The sequence below is a fragment of the Artibeus jamaicensis genome, unplaced genomic scaffold, assembly GCF_021234435.1.
Source record: "Artibeus jamaicensis isolate MK-2021 breed Jamaican fruit bat unplaced genomic scaffold, CSHL_Jam_final contig_332, whole genome shotgun sequence".
NCBI classification, from domain to species: Eukaryota; Metazoa; Chordata; class Mammalia; order Chiroptera; family Phyllostomidae; genus Artibeus; species Artibeus jamaicensis.
In genome coordinates, this window is record NW_026521788.1 from 20,316,722 (window position 1) to 20,332,671 (window position 15,950).

The following is a 15,950-nucleotide window of genomic DNA, read 5'->3' on the forward strand; positions in this document are numbered from 1 at the left end:
CTCCTTTCTGAGTGTCCTCTCCACCGCAGCTGCCCAGCTGTGCCCTTCCTACCAGTCCGGATGAATGTTTCTCTCCTAACTCCTTGGTTGTCAGGTTTCTATACAGTTTGATTTTCTGGCAATTCTGATTGGTTTTTATTTTTAAGTTGGTTATTATCCTTCTTTTGGTTGTGTGAGGAAGCAAAGTGTATTTACCTATACCTCCCCATTTTGGCCAGAAGTTTCATTAAAAATTCGAAGTTTGTATATTTTCACACCATTGTGGAAGTCAACACTAGCAGAAACAACGTTAACTGTATACACTTTTTCTAAGGATAATCTAACAAAAATATTTCTGTTTCTGTTGATTGCTCAATCTTTCATGTACAATAAAATAAAGAGGAGGAGGAGAAAGAAGTTACTGTGGCAAGTGAAATTCTTAGTTTAACGCAAGGCAAGAGTTTTCATAGCTGAACAAAGGATTGCAGAGTGTGTAGCATTTGACAGCAGTGATGAAAGTGGAGATGGGTCTCCATTTGTGAGTTACTTTTCCATATATTGTGTATCAGAAATGTTAATGAAGGAAAGGAAAAAGTTAAACTCCAAAAATTAAGAAAAGTCAAGGTTCAAAATAATTGCTATTGGTGTTGACTTTTTTCATGGTGAGAAAATATAAAACCTTTCAGTTTTAATAGAGCTCATGTTCAACAGATCACTGTCTATGTTTCAGAAGCAACTTATATTTCCAAAGAGCGTAAAACTGCAGTGGTCTTGGAGCACTGCGTTCTCACTCGAAGACATTCCTATGGTTACTCATTTAAGAACAGCTTGTCCTAAACAGCAAAGTTTGACAGACAACTTCCTGCATATATGACCTTTGGACATTTTTATTCATTAAAAATAACTGGTTTACTCAAAGAAATTCGACTGTGGGGCTTGAAGCAAAACATGTGATGCTTCTGTGACTCCAGTTCCTATACTAAATGAAGAAACTGCTCCCAGTTTCTCCATTCTCTTCCTTTCTCCATTTAGGAACAAAAAATTTAAAAAAATCGAAGTCTAAGGCAATGTTTATAATTAGGAGGACCGTATAATTAATCATTTAAACAAGGGCATTTTTTAGACTGCAAAAGACTGTTAATAATTACTCCAGGAAAACAGGAGTAAACCAAGACAGTCTAGGATGGTTCGGGATATATGGTTACCTTTTCTACACAGCTCTGTCGTCAGGGGAGGATGAGGAACACTTGGACACATGTAGCTGCTCTGCAAAGGTTTGCTCTAAAATGAGACAGAGTAAAGAATACAGCACATTGGCTTGGAGAATTCAGCCCCCTTCAGTAACTTGCATCAGCTTGTGACCCAGTACATTCTGTCCCAAAGCTGAAACACTGTTCATCTCAACTTTGAGCACTCCCAGCAAAAGGACCATAGTTTCTATTTATTTTTTAAAATTTGTTAATATAAACGTTAAAATTGGGCTGCTATGTTGCACAACTCCAAGGTCACAACAAAAGAATAAAATGGGAATGATGCCTCCTAGAGTTACTGTGTATCGCACTGGCCTTGTCCTTCTTACAGACAATAACACTGATTTAGAAGGAGAAACAACTCCCAAGGAATTGGTTAGCAGATTTCTGGCAACTCTGACTGTGTTTTCTTAATCAGCCGATGGTGACGATTTTCCTGCTCTCTCCCCACTCTTGCTTTATTGTACAGCGACTCCAGTCAGCTCCAACAGCTTCACAACCAAGTCTTACTGGAACAACAGCAGTTGCAAAACTCGTCTCCTTCATCTCCTAAGGAGTTTCCTTTCAACATGAGTGTCTTGAACTCCACTGCTCCCCTGGCAGTGACAACATCCAGCAAGCACACCAAGTCCCCCTCATCCCAGACGTTCAGCTTGGCCCGGCCAAAGCATTTTTTTCCCTCCACAAGCACCAGCGCAGCAGCCATGTCCCCTTCCAGCTCTCCAGTGTTCACCCTGAGCAGCACTCCCCAAACCATTCAGAGGACAGTGAGCAAAGAAAACCTCTTAGCTTCTCACCCCTTCGTGCAAACCAAATCTCTAGGAACAGTTTCTGTTCAAAACGAGCCACCCCCTCAAGGTCCAGTAGAGCCAGCACAACTGCCACTCACATTTTCCATCTCCACCGGAAACCAGTTTCAGCCCCACTGTGTGTCCCCAACTCCTGTCTCTCCTACCAGCCGCATTCAGAATCCAGTGGCTTTCCTCAGCTCCGTCCTGCCTTCTCTCCCTGCCATCCCACCCACCAATTCCATGGGGCTGCCTAGAAGCGCACCGTCCACGTAAGTGTCTTTGCAGTTTCTTGGTGTAAAACATGTCAGTTGACCAGGGACACGTACATAAGATAGCTTGGACTGGGACAGGACTCTCATTTAGTGGGTTCCTGAATAATCCTATCTTTTAGACACAAAGTGGGTATCGAACACCTTAGGACAAAGGGCATGATTACTTTAAATAATTTTTAGCAATTAAAATATTGAAAACACCTCTACAAACACAGATTCTCCGGGCAGTGCTCAACTTTGCACACAAGATGCCATCCATAAGTGCTTGATGACTCCTGGTGTCTGGTTGCCATTTCAACCGCTCTGATTTCTAGGCCTTTCTGCACTGACCAGTGCTTTTCATGGGTGTGTCAGGTATGACTTTATTTTACAGGCCATCCCAGGGACTCATGAAGAAAAGTACAAAGTCTCCTCAGCCAGTGAATGATGATTCCATTCGTGAAACTAAGAATGCAGTAATTCTAGACTTGGGGAAAAAAATGAATTTCAGTGATGTCAGATCAAACCAGCAGGTAAGATTATTGGGTTCAGGTAGTTTATTGGAATTTCACTGGAAGGAAAAAAATTGCTTAATTCAGTGTTTCTTTGGATGCTCAGGTCATCTGATCTCAGTGAGGTTGTCACAGCGGTCTTGGAAGGTAGGGCACAGATTCACCAAGGGTCATGTAGTAAACTCTGTTCACATAGGCCTGAAGTTCTTGATTACCCCTGGAGTTAACTCAGTTTACCTTGTTTACAAGGGTTTACTAAAACAAAATACACTAAAGAAGCAGAGAGACAAGATAGTCAGCTGTCCATTCTAACAGTCCTCAGCTCAGTTTTGGCAAAGACCATCACATCTTTGGGATATCCCAATATTGGAGCCTTGAGATGATCCCGACTTTTAGGAACTGGGTAACAGCTGTCCCTTATCTGACTCCTCCAACCTAATAAGCCTGAGATCTGCTCACCAATTCCTCTCAATCTTTACATTAGGTCAAAACATGTGAAATAGCCATTAGGCAATATCCTGTGGTCAATCTGTACAAATCCTCACTTACTCCTAAGTGTTTACACTAAAGGAGAAAGAAGAAAGACATATGCGAGCATCACATAAAAGAAAGATAGACAGATTTCTTACTTGAGTCATTTATTTTTGCATTTATAAGGTTTTTTTGCAGGTTTACATTGTAATAATCTAACTCTTGATTTATTTGCCAACGTGGGAACTGGTAAAATCTACTTTGAAATATAATGTAAAAGTTCAATCAAAACTATATGCCAGCCCTGGCCAGTGTAGCTAAATTGGTTGTTGTCATCCTGTAACTGAAAGGTTGTAGGTTTGATTCCTTGTCAGGGCACATACCTACACTGTGGTTCCATCCCCGGTTCACATGTGTACGATCCTCAGTCCAGGCACATACGGGAGGCAACCAGCTGATTCTTCTCTCTTGCATCAGTGTTTCTCTCCTCCTTCTCTCTCTCTAAAAGAAATTACTCTCCAAGTAATAAAAAAACTATATGCCAAATATTGTGGAATTTGTGACACAAGTGTTGAAAATAAGGCTCAAAATAAGGCTCCAGATCTTCCTGCTGTTTTTCTTAGTGTTTCTGCCTTGTTTCCAGTGGACCATGGTTGTACTGTATTTTACAATTGTGTTAAATGTTGGGCAATTTTTACTAAGTGGATTCTTTTGAAAATATGTTGCTTAAAATCTTTCTAAAACTGACTTTAAGTTATTGAATTGAAGCAGAATGTTTTGGCTTGCCATAATTGAGTACACTTCTCATGTATTATTTCACCAAATTACATATATTTCTGAGAGGCAAATACCAAGGCAACTATTCTTCTCTCCCATTTCCTAGATTGGGAAAACTGAGGCGCAGTTGTCAAACTGTCAGTGGTGGAACTACAACTGGAGCCCTGGTCTCTGTACACTTTCCACATAACTGTTTTATAACAACAGTTACCTTCAAGCCCCATAAATGTTGCTCTGTCTAATGCAGATTTATTCTCCTATAACACTGTCATCTATTTGTGGTTGTTAATCCTTCTAAATGTCATTGAAATCAGAGCTGTGGTCAGCCTATAACTCAGACAGGGAGCAATTAGAACCCTGAAAAATGATACCAGGTCAGCACACAAGCTATTTGGTTAGTCTGTAGGTAGATCCATGCTAATCCATCATCCCGCTCAGGAGAAAGTAGTGTTTTTCTTTTAATTACCTGAAATGAGAGCACACGTAAACATGAATTTCCATGAAGTTGAGTGCCAAAAACACAAGAACTCTTAATTAAACCTCCATTATGAATTAACTTCAGGGCTAACAGTAGAGCAATCTCAAAAACATCTCTTTGGCCTTGGCTGGTATGGCTCAATGGATTGAGTGATGGCTTGTGAACCCAAGGGTCACAGGTTTGATTCCCATGCCTGGACTGGGGGCCAGGTCCCCAGTAGGGGACACACTTGAGGCAACCACACATTGATGTTTCTCTCTCCCTCTTTCTCCATCCCTTCCCCTCTCTCTAAAAATAAACAAAAAGGTCTTTTTAAAACACAAACAAACATCTCTTTGGCCTTCCTCAGAGAACTCAGTTAGGGCATTGTCCTGGGTTGTGGGTTCCATCCCCACTCAGGGCACATGCAAGAATACGACAATGAATGTATAAATAAGTGGAACTAAACACCTCTCTCTTTCTCTCTCTCTCCCTCCCTCCCTCTCCCCATTCCTCTCTCTCTCACATCAAAGTACAAAAATTTTTTTAAATCACAGTACTCTCCATCTAAATATATGTGCCATGCATCAGTGTTCTACAGAGAATTATTCTGGTAGATTACTCTTAGACTGCCTTCTATGCATTGGATAATGAAAACCGAACTGCATTTCAGAAAACTAAGGAGCTGTCTGAGATGGAATGCTTCATTACATTGTGGTTGTTGATTCTGAGGAAGTTTTGAGGAATAAAATGATGACCATATTATAATATTGTTTTATTCATTGTTGCCTTGGGAAATGATAATGAAAATATCATGAAGAACTGTCTAAAATGTATTGTGGCCCATTAGTAAAATTAAGAAGAAATTTGCCTAGAAAAGTAGAGAACAATCATGAAGAAACACTTGTGTATTGGTAGCCATCTATACCTGCAGCCTGGAGAAGTCAAAATGATCGGTCTTCTCACTCCCATATCAGCCCACACATACAAGGGGGGAAGCAAGTGATTTCTTGTAAAGATCATGCATTTGTTTCTGTTTCTTTGTTTCTGTTTTTGCTTTTAAAATGTGTAGATCCAGAAAGCTGGATTCTCTTGCCCTATTTGATTCCTAAGCAAATGAAGAATAGTAACCATCCTAGAATATTTGTGTAGTCCAGCATTACTACAGTATGCTGAGCATGAAGATAAATCAGAAGTCAAACTTTTAATTATTTTTTTAGAAAAGGAGCTTCCTTTGCCATATCTACACTTTTATTCCTCTGTTGTAATATTCCAGCATTTTTCCTCTAACTTGTTTTATATAACATTTCTAATTATTAATTAACATTTACTTGTTGGTTCTTAGAACTTTGTGCCATACAAAGGTGTCATCAGATGTTCTTATGTATCCTTTCAGATATTCATATTGATTAAAATGTTAAGCTTTCTAATCTGACAACAAAGTTTCTTTGGGATGGAGATAAGCCAAGAGAGAAGTGCCCGATTTCAAGATTTTGGCTACATCACTTCTCACTTTAAAGGGTATTATTCACCACCAGAGGATCTTCACTGAACATAAGTGAACTGAAATGGTTTAGGGCTGCAAGGTGCATCTGAGAGTCGGAGGAACCCAGGATCACAAAATGTAATGGAGCCTTCACAACCAATGGTTCTGATTCACACACAACTTAGCATGATGTTCTGAGCCCAGTAAATATTTATCAACTGTTAATTTCTAAATACACACATACACATCTAATGTCTTGTTTTAACTTTTCTCCTTGACCTCATTTCTCTCTAAACCTTCCAATTTCTTTATTTTGTTCCTCCCCCCTTTTAAAAAAACTAATGCTTCTTTAAAACTGCCTGCAGTTCCTAGATACTCCCTATATGATGGGGGTGGGGGGGCCTGGAAATAAGTGCCTAATTCTTGTTCTTCCTTTTGTTCTCCTAATCTTCTGCTCTAAACCCCTTAGTCATTTCCTCTATTTAAATTTTACCTCTTTTATCTCTACCATGAATTATTTATAAAACGCTCATTTGTGAGCAGTCTTGCCACCCATTCCTTTTCTTTCTTTTTTTATTGTTGTTCAAGAAGAATTGTCTCCATTTTCCCCCCTACCCTAGCCATCTCCACCTCCCACCCTCGATCCTACCCACTTTGGCTTTGTCCATGTGTCCTTTATACATGTTCCTGACAACCCTTCCCCCTTCTTCCCCCATTATCCCCTCCCACCTCCCTCATGGTTACTATCAGTTTGTTCTTAATTTCAATGTCTCTGGTCATTTTTGCTTGCTTCTTTGTTTTGTTGATTAGGTACCACTTATAGGTGAGATAATGTATTTGTCTTTCATCATCTGGCTTATTTCACTTAGCATAATGCTCTCCAGATCCACCTATGCTGTCATGAAAGTTAGGAGCTCCTTCTTTCTTTCTGCTGCATAGTATTCCATTGTGTAAATGTGCCATAATTTTTTGATCCACTTATTTACTGATGGGCACTTAGGTTGCTTCCAGAACTTGGCTATGGTAAATTGTGCTGCTATGAACATTGGGGTGCATATTCTTTTGAACTGGTGTTTCATGGTTCTTAGGGTATAGTCCCAACAGTGGAATTGCTGGGTCAAAAGGCAGTTGCTTTTTACTTTTCTGAGAAAATCCCATATTGTTTTCCACAGTGGCTGTACCAGTCTGCAATCCCACCAACAATGCATTAGAATCCCCTTTTCTCCACAACCCCTCCAGCACTTGTTGTTTGTTGATTTGGTTATGATGCCCATTCTGACTGGTGTGAAATGGTATCTCATTGTGGTTTTAATCTGCATCTCTCTGCTGGCTAGTGATGCTGAGCACCCTTTCATGTGTCTCTGGGCCCTCTATATGCCCTCCTTGGAGAAGTGTCTGTTCAGGTCCTTTGCCCATTTTTTAATTGGGTTGTCTTCATGGAGTGCGGTCATGTGAGATTTTTATATATTTTGGAGATCAAACCCTTGTCCGAGGCATCATTTGCAAATATATTTTCCTATACGGTTGGTTCCCTTCTCATTTTGCTGATGTTTTCTTTAGCCACGCAGAAGTTTTTATTTTGATGAAGTCCTATTTGTTTATTCTTTCCTTTATGTCCCTTGGTCTAGGGGACACATCAGTGAAAATATTGCTGCATGGAATATCTGAGATTTTCCTCCCTGTGTTCTCCTCTAGGACTTTTATGGTTTCACAATTTATATTTAAGTCTTTTATCCACCTTGAGTTTATTTTTGTGTATGGTGTAAATTTGTGGTCGAGTTTCATTTTCCTGCACATAGCTAGCTGTCCAAATCTCCCAACATCGTTTGTTGAAGAGGCTATTTTTACTCTGTTTTATGCTTCTGCCCCCTTTGTTGAATATTAATTAACCATAGAGACATGGGTTTATTTCTGGGCTTTCTATTCTGTTCCATTGTTCTATGTGTCTGTTTTTGTTTTGTTTTTAATGTATTTTATTGATTATGCTATTACAGGTGTCTTATTTTTCCTTCCTTTATTCCTCTCCACTCTGCACCACCCCTCCCACCCCTCATTCCTCCCCCCTTTTAGTTCATGGCTATGGGTCGTACCTATAAGTTCTTTGGCTTCTACATTTCCTATACTATTCTTAACCTCCCCTGTCTATTTTGCACCTACCTATTCTGCTTCCTTTTCCCTGTACCTTTTCCCACTATTCTCCCCCTCTCCCTCCCCACTTATAACCCTCCATGTGATCTTCATTTCAGTGATTCTGTTCCTGTGCTAGTTGTTTACTTAGCTTTTATTTTTTAGGTTCAGTTGTTGATAATTGTGAGTTTGTTGTCATTTTACTGTTCATAGTTTTTTATCTTCTTCTTTTTCTTAGACAAGTCCCTTTAACATTTCATATAATAAGGGCTTGGTGATGATGAACTCCTTGAATTTGATCTTATCTGAGAAGCACTTTATCTGTCCTTCCATTCTAAATGAAAGCTTTGATGGATAGAGCAATCTTGGTTGTAGGTCCTTGGCTTTCATGACTTGGAATACTTCTTTCCAGCCCCTTCTTGCCTGTAATGTCTCTTTTGAGAAATCCGCTGACAGTCTGATGGGAAGTCCTTTGTAGGTGACTGTCCCCTTATCTCTTGATGCTTCTAGAATTCTCTCTTTCATTTTAATCTTGGCTAATGTAATTATGATGTGCCTTGGTGTGTTTCTTCTTGGGTCCAACTTCTTTGGGACTCTCTGAGCTTCCTGGATTTCCTGGAAGTCTATTTCCTTTGCCAGATTGGGGAAGTTCTCCTTTATTATTTGTTCAAATAAGTTTTCCACTCGTGGCTGTTCCTCTTCCCCTTCTGGCACGCCTATAATTCGGATGTTGGAACGTTTAAAGATGTCCTGAAGGTTCCTAAGTCTCTCCTCATTTTTTGAATTCTTGTTTCTTTATCCTTTTCTGTTTGGTCATTTTTTTCCTCCTTCTGGTCCACTCCTTTGATTTGAGTCCCAGTTTCCTTTCCATTACTATTGGTTTCCTGTGTATTTCCATTCATTTCAATTAGTTTAGTCTTCATACGTTCCTCTAATTTGTGACTAAAATCAAGCAGTTCTGTGAGCATCCTGATCACCAGTGTTTTGAACTGTGCATCTGAAAGTTTAGCTATTTCTTCATCGCTTATATTTATTGGCTCGGGGCTCTGAGTTGTTCTTGAGCCATGTTTTGATCTGTTTGTGCCTGTTATGTATGAGGAGCGGAGGCTTAGTTGTTTACTAGGGTGAGGCTACCCAGGTCACTGGTTTGTGACTCTGTATGTGGGGGAGGGGTCAGGGAGGAACAATGGCTGTTCCCTCTGCCGCTCCCTGCCACTGTGGCCTGCGCGGTCCGTCTCACTGTTAGCTCCTTCACTGGTTTATCTGCACGTGAATGTGTGACCGCGATCAGCCCTCATTGGTTCCGTCCACTTCTCCACACCTGGGATCCACCCATGGCTGCTGGCTCTGCCCCTCTTACTGGTTTGGCTGAAGGATTTGTTGTTGTCGGACTTCCGTGTAGTTCAATTTTCTGTGGTTTGGCTGCATTTTTGTTGCTAAAACTTTGGTGTTTTTAAACTTAGTTGTGGGAAAAGGTACAGTGCTTCCACTTATGCCTTCATCTTGGCGGAAGTTCTCTCTTCATATTTTTCTGTTCGGTCATTTTTTTATTCCTTCTGGTCCACTCAATTGATTTGAGTTCCAGTTTGCTTCCCATCACTATTGTTTCCCTGTGCGTTTTGCTTCATTTCACTTAGTGAAGCCTTCATTTTTTTCATCTAATTTGCAAACAAATTCAACCAATTCTGTGAGCATCCTGATCACCAGTGTTTTGAACTGTGCATCTGATAGGTTGGCTATCTCTTGGTCACTTAGAAGTATTGACTCCGGGGCTTTGATCTGTTCTTCTTGAGCCATAATGTTTTGGTCTGTTCACACCTGTTACATATGAGGGGCGGAGCCCGAGGTGTTCAACGGGGCAGGGCAACTCAGTTTCTGGGTTGTGACGCCGTATGTGGGGGCAGAGTCAGAGAGGGGCAATGGCATTTTTTTCTGCTCTCTCTTGGATTTCAGTCCCCTCTGCTGCTTCCCACAAGCAAATTGGGCCCTTCTGGCACTAGTTCCCAGATGTGTGGGCTTGTGAACCCTCCGGGACCCTGTGGGTCTCTCCAACAAACTCTCTGTGAGCCTGGAAGCCTGTCCCGGCACCTCGACCCCTGAAAGTTTTTCCAATTGGTGCTTTTAGGCTTTATTTTCCAGTGCCGGGGCCCTGGTTTGCACAATCTGTCTCACTGCTCGCTCCTTTGCCTATTTATCTGAGTGCGAATGTGTGAACGAGGTCAGTCAGCCACCTTGCGCCCCCACTGGGTCTGCCCATTGCCACCCCATGCCTGGGATTTGCCTACTGCTGCCTGCGTACCTGGGTTGGTCTGGTTACTTTTTCCTGTGTGACCCACTGACTTCGCCCCTCTTACCAGTTTGGATGAATGGTTCGTTGTTGTTGAACTTCGGTACAGTTTAATTTTCTCTCTGCTTTGGTTGTGTTCTGGTTTTTAAATATCTGTTGTTCATAAACTTGGTTGTGCAAGGAGGTACAGTGTTTCCACCTACACCTCCATCTTGGCTGGAAGTCTCTGCATCTATGCATTTTTGTCTGTGTGTATTTTTCTTCATTTGTTGCTTTCAGTTTTATATCCCACATATGAATAAAATCATATGGTTACTGACTTTTTCCATCTGACTTATTTCATTTAGCATGATATTCTCAAGATCCACCCGTGGTGTCACAAACAGCAGTATTCCATCTTCTCTTATGGCTGAGTAGTATTCTGTTGTGTATACGTACCATATCTTTTTTATCCAATTATCTATTGAAGGACGCTTCAGTTGTTTCTATGTTTTAGTCTCTGTGAATAATGCTGCATTCAACATGGTACATATGTCTTTATAAATAAATATTTGCAAGTTTTGGGGGTAGATACCCAGAAGAGGGATTGCTGGGTCATATAATAACACTATTTTTAATTTTTTGAGGAATCTCTATACTATTGTCTATAGTGGCTGTACCAGTATGCATTCTCACCAACAGTGAATGAGGGTTCCTTTTTCTCCACAATCTCCCCAACACTTGTTATTAACTTGTCATGTTGATAATAGCTGGTCTAACAGGTGTGGGGTAGTATCTCGTTATAGGTTAATTTGCATTTCCTTAAAGCTAGTAAAAAGCACCTTTTCATATCTGTTAGCCACTATATGTTTTCTTAGGAGAAGTGTCCATTTATGTCCTCTGCCTACTTTCAATTGGATTGTTTGTTTTTTGTGTTATTCAGCTGTAGGAGTTATTTATTTATTTGGGATATTAACCCCTTATTGAAGGTGTTGTTTGCAAATATCTTATGCCATTTGCTTGGTTGCCTTTTTGTTTTGTGGATGGTTTCTTCTGCTGTATGGAAGCTTTTTAGTCTGATATAGTCCCATTAATTTATTTCTGCTTTGACTTCTACTGCCTTTTTTAAAAATCCTCACTCAAAGACATACTTGTCAATTGTAGAGAGAAGGAAAGAGAGAGAGAGAGAGAGAGGGACAGAAACATTAATTTGAGAGAGAAACATTGATCAGTTGCCTCTTGCACATGCCCTGACTGGGGACTGAACCCAAAATATAGGCATATGCCCTGAGTGGGAATTGAACCATAGCACTTTGGCCTATAGGACAACACTCCAATCCACAGAGCAACACTTGCCTTTGAGGTCGAATTCATACGGTATTCTCTAAGACCAAGGTCCATATGTTCAGTACCTATTTTTTCTTTATGTAATTGATTGTTTCAGGTCTTATATTTATGTCCTTGGTCCATTTTGAGTTATTTTTGTGTATAGTGACAAATACCAGACTAGTTTTATTCTTTTCCATGTGTTTTTTTTAGTTTTCCCAGCACCATTTATTGAAGAAGCTGTCTTTTCTCCATTCTATGTTCTTGACTCCTTTTTCAAAAATTATCTGCCCATATACATGTGAATTTATTTCTGGGCTGTCAATTATTTCATTTATTTATTATTATTATTAAAGCTAAAAAAGCTTCCTTTATTACATAAAGCCAATACAACTACTTCTCAGTTCAACTCTTTGTGCATCTCTATGTTTTTCAAAGTGTTGTGCCTGTGATGTTAAAGACAGTCGCTTCCAAGTGTCATTAGGTGGTGGCTTTCTGTGGATGTCATCATTTGTCATTTCGCATACAACTGACACATTGCTCTAGGATGTTAAGAAGCTCTCCCAGGCCCCGGAGTAAACATATACCTAATGTTCTTCCACACCTAATTGTGTCAGAAGCAACAAGTTCTGAAGAAGACACAATTAAAGCTATCACATATGTCCCAGCTTATCAATATACTGTTTTATCATTTTCATTAACAAAGTGTATTACAGTGGGCTCTCAATTCTTTTAGTATTTTTTAAATAATTCACTGTATGTTCTTTTTTCATCACCTCCCAATTTGTATTGCTAGTAAAACAATAAATATTTAACCATGTATATGTTTATAGTAAAACAAAATATGCATATTTTCATTACATTGCTTCTGTAGTTCCTTGTGTGAAATCAATTCAATCATTTTTAAATTCTGTGAAATTGGGCCCCAACTTGTAAAATCACCAAAACACCTCCCAGATTCCTCAAAGATGTGCACGGTTGGAATAAGTGCTTGCCCCATGTCACTCATGCATTCACTCATTCTTCAGAAGCTCGCTGAGTACCTGCCATGAGGCAGCCACTCCCTGTGCAGGTTGCTGTTGACACAGAGGGAAGCAAGATAAATATGACCTCTGTTCTTGTGGAAGTAACGTTCTAGTGGTTAGAGATATCTAATCATTCAATCAAGAAACAAACAAGAAAAGTACTAGACAACAACTGATATTAGACAGAAAATTAGAATGGAGAGTTACTAGATGAAGTGATCTGGGAAGGCTGCTGTGGGGAGGTAACTTTTAAGCTAGATAGAATATGGCAGGGAGAGCAAGTGAAAGGAATTCGGGTAAGTCCTAGATTTAACTGGGGTTTAAATCTAGGGTACACTCAATGGGTGGTCTGAGGACCTGTGACAGTCTGCAAGCTATCTCCTCTCCACCTTGAGATAAGTACAGAAATTGAGAGTAACTATTTAGAAATGTTCATAGTAATTTGACAGAAAAATTTCATGTCTTTTGAGCATATTAAATTTGCATGCTTTTATATTCTCATTTTTCTAGTAAATTCATTCTTATCTTATTTTACAAAAGTACAGGTTGGGAATTTTTAGAAACCTGGTTTTCGCCATAGACTGTATGTGGAAACACTGGCTTAACCACTTAATCAAGTGGATGAATAGAGATGCCATTTCCTGAGATGAGAAAGAGCAGAATAGGAGCATTTCTGGGGATAGAAATCAAGTGGGCATTGTTAGACCATGCTAAGTTTGAGATGCCCATTGGGAACCCAAGCCATGACATAGATTAAATCGTTGGGTATATGACTCTCATAATACAGAGTAGATTACTGTGTTTATGAGTTCTGGGGAAAGATCAAACTTGGAGATATAAATTTGGGGCCACTCAGTATACAGAAGATATCTGAAGCTGTAGGATTGGATGGGATCACCTACCTACAATTAGGAGCTAGCAAAGAAGACTGATAAGGAGCAGCTAGAGACAGAGAAGGAAAACCAGTGTGGTGTCATGAATACCCACAGAAGAAAATGTTTCAAAAAGGAGAAGTAGCCGTCTGTGCCTAATGCTGCTGAGAGGTGTGATAAGGTAAGAACAAATAAGTGACAGCTGGATTTGGCAAATTTGGAGACCCTAACAATAGTAATTACAGTGGAACAGTGAGAACACAATCCTAACTGGACTAGGTTAGCAAGAAAACAGGTGACAAGGAAATGATCCTGTAACAATATAAAGTTTTTTCAGATAGTTTTGTTGTGAAGGGAGTAGAGAGATGCAATGAAGACTGATATGGAATCAAGGAAGATTTATTCAAGATAAATTTTCTTCAAGTATGCAGATAAGAATGTCCAGTAGAGACAGGAAAATGGTAATGCAGGCATCCATCAGAATGCAGTTCATAGGCAGCTCGACATATTGAAATGGGCATTAATAGTAGTTGTGGAAATTACATTCCATCTTCATTCCATTCCCTACAGGATTCTACAGGGGCTCCATGCTCAAGGTGAGGAATCGGGATTCACTAAGGCAGTTTGGGATTATAGTAGAGACACTGAAATCACCTTTAGTGCTCGTGGTGAGGACCTGGAAATGGAACGTACCTGGTTTATTGGGGCTCCATGATATAAATCTAACATCTGAACCTTAAAAAGATGCATCTTTAAATTATAACGACACCTTTTTCCTCACCCATAGAGACTGAAATTGAAAGATGTTTGCCATTTTCACAGGAGTACAAAATTTCAAGCTTTGAGCAGAGACTGATGAATGAAATAGAGTTTCGCTTGGAACGTACCCCTGTTGATGAATCAGATGATGAAATCCAACATGATGAGATCCCCACAGGCAAGTGTATTGCTCCCATCTTTGACAAAAGACTCAAGCACTTCCGGGTCACAGAAGGCTCTCCAGTCACATTCACCTGCAAAATTGTTGGAATACCTGTTCCAAAGGTAAGAGAAGATGATGAGCCAGTTGGCAAAGCAACAGCACAGAACCGTAGACAGTACCTTTCACATCAGACTCAATTGAAGTATCCACAAAGGGAATAAAAAACAATACCAGAAAATTAACAAAGCCCAGATAATTTGACTAAAAAGAGACAGTCAAGAATAGGATTGTTAAGTAGGCCAAAAATATATCAGACTTATGGGTAAGTTGGAATTTTATTAAAATTTTAAAATAAACTTTTTAGTTATGATCCTCTGCTTTAGGTTATTGATTCTCTCAACCACCGAACTCGCCAAATTCATTTTTTTTTTTACTTAACACTTACTGAATGTCCACAGTGTGCCGGCTGTTGTACAAAGTGAGCTATATTTGTATCATTACTATTAGCTTGGTAAATGCTAAAAATGTCATATATCATTATCACTGGCTGCTGAAAAATCTTATGAGTCATCAGATTTTTTGGCAGTCAGCTGAGAGAAGGATTTACACCCAGTATTGCTGTAGCAGGGGATCTCTCCACTCTTCTTTCACAAACAATAATTAGCATGGTATTATCGTGTAACATTAGGGAACAAGAAAATGTAGAAGAGGGCAGCTGCAATCAGTACTTAATCCTACCCCCTTACCCTCCACCCCCCCATCTTTGAGATATCTCCTTGATATATGCAGAATTTACCATGAAAAGTATATATATTCAAATTTTAGCTGGATGAAAAATTTAGTGAGTGACTCTGGCCTCATTCTACTCAACATGATATACCATACTATCCTTTCGAGCAAGGTAAGCCTATCTAGACCTGAGATCTGCAACTGCAGAAGACGTGAGCCTGTAATGGGAAAAGATAATGGGAATAGGATAATGGGAGATAGGCTCCTAGTTTTCTTTTTTTCCAAGTGTTTTATAAGAGATGACTCACTTATAGAGATGGGAATCAGCTTTTGCCTCATCCTACTCCCTACTTTATTATCCTGTGAAGATGCATAGAACAATGTATTATGCTCCTTGATCATCTTTTATTTCAGGTTTACTGGTTCAAAGATGGAAAGCAGATTTCAAAGCAAAATGAGCACTGCAGAATGAAACGAGAAGGAGATGGGACATGTTCTCTGCACATTGAATCCACCACAAGTGACGATGATGGCAACTACACCATCATGGCCGCCAACCCCCAGGTGGAGACGCAGGGTTCAGCGTTGTGCTGCACTATGAGGAAGGAGCGGGTGGTGTTATGATCGAGAACTTGAAGTGGGAGTTACTGAGGCTTACTGAGGAAAATGAGTGAGGAGCATTGTGATTGTGTGTAACTAAAGCACAGTG

General features: G+C 39.9%; 1 protein-coding gene across 4 annotated transcripts in view; it reads left to right on the forward strand.

Annotated features, from left to right (window-relative positions):
• Positions 1-15,950, forward strand: part of MYPN (myopalladin) — a 126,680-nt gene that overhangs the window by 92,314 nt on the left and 18,416 nt on the right. For all 4 annotated transcript variants that reach the window (XM_053663832.1, XM_053663833.1, XM_053663831.1 and 1 more), the window contains 4 exons: positions 1,699-2,289; positions 2,666-2,804; positions 14,413-14,634; positions 15,656-15,805. In XM_053663832.1, coding sequence (XP_053519807.1) covers positions 1,699-2,289; positions 2,666-2,804; positions 14,413-14,634; positions 15,656-15,805 — 1,102 coding nt within the window. The remainder of the gene's footprint in view (positions 1-1,698; positions 2,290-2,665; positions 2,805-14,412; positions 14,635-15,655; positions 15,806-15,950) is intronic.